At 39.7% G+C, this 5,656-nt stretch overlaps 1 protein-coding gene across 1 annotated transcript; it reads right to left on the bottom strand.

Moving 5' to 3' along the window:
* Positions 1-2,852: 2,852 nt before the first annotated feature.
* On the bottom strand, positions 2,853-5,416 carry LOC121886127 (carboxypeptidase inhibitor SmCI-like). The gene is made up of 6 exons (XM_042396050.1): positions 5,336-5,416; positions 4,926-5,007; positions 4,481-4,648; positions 3,935-4,102; positions 3,393-3,560; positions 2,853-3,023 (listed from the first exon to the last, which is right to left on the bottom strand). The coding sequence occupies exons 1-6, from the start codon at positions 5,414-5,416 to the stop codon at positions 3,019-3,021; spliced, it is 672 nt and encodes a 223-aa protein (XP_042251984.1). The 3' UTR covers positions 2,853-3,018.
* Between the last annotated feature and the right edge of the window lie 240 nt (positions 5,417-5,656).

The following is a 5,656-nucleotide window of genomic DNA, read 5'->3' as shown; positions in this document are numbered from 1 at the left end:
AAACAGTTGCTTATTTATACATTCAGAAGTTACAGAGCAACATTATGATTTATTTGGAGTCGTCCTCTTGGCCACCTGATGATTGTAACTCAAACAAATGGGTTTGTGCACAGCAGGGGCGCAGAAAACACATTTTCATATACTTAGAAATAAAGCAACTTGCTGGAAACCAGTAAAATTACTGTTTCGTAATGTTAGCATGATAATCCTGCTATTTGACTGCTGGACAAGTTAAGAGCACAGACACACTGGACTATGGTGAATACAGGAAAAGTTTTGCTCATAAGAAACTATGTCAGTATAAGATTTAATAAGTTTTATTTATCAGCCACACAGGATCTTGAAAAGACACTCTGCACACCGTAACAATGTGATGCATTTTCCATACACAGCTGTTAATGAGTCACATGCTGAAAATAATCGGAAAGTGATAATTAACAGTTTTCACCCATTATTTTCGTGAATTGTGCATTACATGTTAATCTTCTCATAAACTCATAGTCTTTCTCGTTTGTTTTCACCACCCACATGTGTGTGCATCTCACTGATGATGGCGCTTGGAAACCCGTCTATATTCGCTCTCTTTTAGCTCTGGTTTTGGTCTCTACCAACTCCTGAGGAAAATATCTGGCTCTCTGCTAAATGTCCCACTATGTGTCCCACTGCTAACTAGTGGCTAACTTTCTCTGTTTGCCATTTGCTGCTGAGCTGGTAGTGTACAGTCGGTTTTTAGAGCTTTTTCTCTGAAAATAGCTTCCTGCTGTGGCCGAAAACACTGTGTGAGAGCCATGAGAGTGAATCAAAACAGTAAAATTGCAGACAGATAAACAATGAGAGCTGAAACTTGCTATAAAGCTCTGTGTAGTACCGCTGCCCCATATAAAGGGCAGATGATGTTATATGGCACTGGAAATTTTTAAAGGGATGTTAAAGAAGCAAGTCGGCAGGACAGAGTATGTGCAAAAAAGAGGATGATATTGAGATGATATTTAAAAAAAACAAGGCAAAAATGATTCCTGAGAAATGTAAAGGTTCTATATGTAGGAATCAAAAATTCCTTCTCATTAGTGACATCTGTGCCTGTTAAATGAGCTACAGTCAACATCCTGGTGCTCACGTCACAAGACTATTGCAGGTGATGTCTTTTTCCTCACTTACACTTCTCATAATTACATAAAGGATCTGTAACATTGTGTTTTGCACCATGTTTCAGCAAAGCATCTCTCAGTCCCAGTCAGTGTATGTACCTGCGCTCACTTGCTCACACACAAATACACACACAGAGGCCCCTGCTGTGCTGTGGCCGGTGGCTAGTGAGAGCCAATCCACACCACCAAACTAACACAAATATGTGTTAATCAACGACCCAAACCTGACCCGACCTGCAAACCGCCAACTTTTTTTTTACCAATCATGTTTACTTAATGCCAGTAGGCTCAGTGAGCTGTGGCCGGGGAGCAACGAGCTGTGGTCAGAAAGCAACACACTGTGGTCGGGGAGCAGCATGCTGCGGTTTTGTTGTGAAATGTGTGCTTATTAGGACCTTTGGACTACCAACAGGAAAAACAAAAGGGGTAAGCTATGTTCTGCTATTGCTCTTTCTGCTCCTTTGTTGAGAAATAATGTTTTTTTTAGCTGTGTGTGCTCAAGAGTGAGTAACTTGTTATTGCAAGTGTGTCTTATTGTGAAATGTGTATTTATTAATGGAGGCAGCTAGCTGTGTCATTATCTGGAGAGCTAATATCTGCAGGGCGTTTTTTGTCATATAGCACCGTTTTTTTGTGTTGTTGTGTCATTCTGCCAGTCGTTTGTTGACATTAGCAGGAGAGAGGCAAGACACTTGGGAGCGCGCAAAACATCACATCTGTTGGATTTGTGGAAAATCTGGCCCGGGCCCACAGGCTGTTACGGACAACCGAGAAAGTCAGGAAGGTCTCATTTTTACCTGCTCACTCACTGGCAATAAAAAATGATTAATACATGGAAATTGCTTTACAATTCTACATATAGAACCTTTTTTTTAAGTAAAAGGAAACAAACAATGAAATCTGCAGCCTCACAGCAAGCTGCCACCTACTCCCTTCCCTCGCTCATCACAATTGACCAGTGACTGACCCTTTACCTTCTCAGCCTCACCTAACTGAAATATAGCATCTACTCAGGTCACCACAGGGTGACCTTGACTGATAACAAAACTATATAGAACTACACTGATGTAGAATTTCTGTTATTGATGACAATCACAATTTCCTGTGGTCACACACACAGCCATGAGTGCACCAAATTATACAGGATGTAATTTACAACAGAACAGTTTTATCCTTCCTACCTCAACTGGACAGGGCCTAATGACTCACTGCGTAATTAATGATGCACACCTGTTGTCACTATCACTGATTTAGCAGACAATCTGCGCAACCATCACAAATTCTCAAAAAAGAAACATCACAGCAGGACTGAAGCCCTTCAACAAAATATAACATTGTGAAACACAAACTAATCAACTGAAACACATACTCCATTATTTGTGTAACATGACTGATAAATCAGCAGAAACATTGGACCAAAATTAGTGATTTAATACACAAAAGTAATGTTGGGAACCAGGACCCGGTGAAAATGTAGAGGAGCAACTTTCACACTTATCAGAATGTCAATTATAGCTTTGTCTTAGCTTTTATCAGAAAAAAACATTTTCTCAGGAAAGCCTAAAAAAGTTGAGAGTTGCAAACATTGTAATCATCTTTTGGGCCTGTCTGTTATCTCTGTCTTGGTGATCTAATAATTCAATTCTGTTTTATGGAGCCAAACACAGTAATGAGTTCTTTTATTGGTGATCTGTTGTGATATAACTTAACATATTCTGTAAGTGCTGACAAAAATCACAATATTTCTTTGATGTGCTCCTCTTGTGAAGTTGGATCATGCTCCATCTTTGTGTTTGTGTTTTCCTCATTTCACTTCACCTTCAGGAAACAGATTCTTCTGCACTGATTTTCAGTTGGCTTTTGGATGCAATTATGCTGTAAAAGAGAAAATACATTAAATCATATCTGGGTGAGGATTTGATATAAATCTACATGAGCACATATATAGTATATCCATACTGTGTACTGGGTGCACAAAATAATATAAACATCAGTAACAATCAGCAGCATTTGTCAGCTACTAGTGCTCAGACAGTCAATATTTCACCTCTGAACAAGTCCTTGTTCATACAGTGTTTATTATGTATATCCCTGTACATCAGTGAGCTGTACAGTACTGTCATTGTTTATCAGAATATAATGAAAAATATGATCGTGTGCAAGTGGGACACCTGTGACTGGGAACCTCACTATGCATGTACAGTATGCAGACATGTGAAATATGTTTTATATTTCCCTCCTCACCTTGTTTGTGACATTTCTTCAGACACTCTTTTTCAGTTTTAAAGTTGTTCTGGTTTCCAGCACACCCTCCATAGATGAAGACTTCACATCTCATTGAGGTGGAGTTGTAGAAGTAACGTTGGAAAGATGCCTTACATGGACCTGTCGCTGGTGGTGCTGTACACAGCTCTACAGCGAGAGAGAGAGAGAGAGAGAGGGTGATACAGAAAGTTTCAATCACAAAGTAACCAACATACAGTATATGTGACAAACTGAAACTGAAAACTACAATGCAACCTAATATGATCCACCTCTGAAGCAGTGTTGGCAAGTTAAAGTTCCTATTAATAGTGTTTATGAATTATGTACATCTGTGAGCTGCACAGTACTTTACTTTTAATTATAATAAAAAAGTTGATCATGTGCATGTGAAGGCCCCATTTCTGGGAACCTCACTGCAAAAAGGCATTACACTGACAATGAATGAACAAGTAAAATGTCAACTTTACTTATACTGTGTTCAGATGTGTGTAACATGTGGTGTTTTCTATTTCCCTCCTCACCTTTAGTTTGACATCTCCTCAGACACTCTTTTTCACTTTTAAAGTTGTTCTGGTTTCCAGCACACCCTCCATAGATGAAGACTTCACATCTCATTGAGGTGGAGTTGTAGAAGTAACGTTGGAAAGATGCCTTACATCGACCTGTCTTTGGTGGCGCTATACAGGCCTCTACAGAAACAGAGAGAGGGAGATACAGAACATTGCAACCACAAAGGAACCAACATACAGTATATGTGACAAACTGAAACTGAAAACTACAATACAACCTAATATGATCCACCTCTGAAGCAGTGTTGGCAAGTTAAAGTTCCTATTAATAGTGTTTATGAATTATGTACATCTGTGAGCTGACCATTACATTGAATGTGCATCAAATTATGATAAAAAAGTTGATCATGTGCATGTGGGGGCCCCATTTCTGGGAACCTCACTGCAAATTGGGGGGAGAAAACAATAAAAATGCAAAAAGGCATTACACTAGTGACAAGTAAAATGTCAACTTTACATGTACAGTGTTCAGTTTGTGTTTTGTATTTTGCTCCTCACCATCAGGGTGACATCCCTCCAAACACCCTTTCTCATCTTTAAAGTTGTTCTGGTTTCCACCACACCCTTGGTAGGTGAAGACTTTGCAGCTCATTGAGGAGGAGCTGTAGAAGTAACGTGGTATTTTTGCCTCACATGGACCTGCCTCTGGAGCTGCTTTACAGGCCTCTACAGAAAGAGCGAGTCAAGTCAAGTTAAGTTTATTTATTCAATTCATACATCAACTCAATGAGCAAAATACAGAACATTGCACAGAAAGGGAAGATAACAATTACTTAGGACTTGACTGTAACACAAGCCACTAGTGTATTGTTTGTCGTTATTGTGATTAACATCATAATCAGGATCTCTGGTCTTCCATTCAGCACATATTCAGCTCAACTGTACTGCATATACACAAGCACTGTGGTGTGCAATTAATCAGTTGAGTAAACTGATCTCTTACCTGTTGCATTGAACTCAGTTGCATTACTAATAGAAAAGCCCTCATCAGAGCCACTGTCCAGGTCTTCAGGCTTCCCAGCAGCCTGTATCACAACCACAGACAGACTCAGTCAGAGATACAATGACACCTAAAACCTCTTTTTCTAAATACTGTATTCCGCTTAAAAGTAAAACACTTTTTTTCCAGTTTGGTTGACAGCATCACCTGTTTTGTAAAGGTTTATTATATTTCATATTTTATGAAGGGAGACATAATTTACAAAACTTTATGTTTTGAAATATCCACATTTCATGAGGCATGAGACATTTGACCTGTTATTCTCTGTTGCCATAAAGAGGCAATAAACAAAAGGTCTCAAAAGAAGGATAGAAAATCCTTTACAGAAAGAAATGCAGAGTTTGGCCACTCACCACATCCTCCGTAGGCAGCCCCTGGAGAGTCCATGTCAACCCCAGGACCAGCACAGAAATCAGAATCACAGCTTTCACCATACTGTCCGTCTTTCTGTTCACCTGTCTCTTGAAGTCTGAATAGAAGGAATTATAGCCATCTCCTCGCCTCGCTGTTTCTGATATACCCCTTATCTCGACCCAGACAAGGCATTGACCTGTGAGCTATGTGTGCTCTGCTGCCCCCACGTGTACTTAACTCCCAGACCCAAATAAATGAGCGAAAGGGTAAAACTTTTATATTGAACTCTGCCTCTCTGTGGTCTGACTTGTTTGGGTAAC

This window comes from Thunnus maccoyii, chromosome 19 (genome assembly GCF_910596095.1).
Source record: "Thunnus maccoyii chromosome 19, fThuMac1.1, whole genome shotgun sequence".
Taxonomy (NCBI): Eukaryota; Metazoa; Chordata; class Actinopteri; order Scombriformes; family Scombridae; genus Thunnus; species Thunnus maccoyii.
Note: the sequence above shows the minus strand (reverse complement) of the source record. Positions and strands in the feature narration are given on the sequence as shown.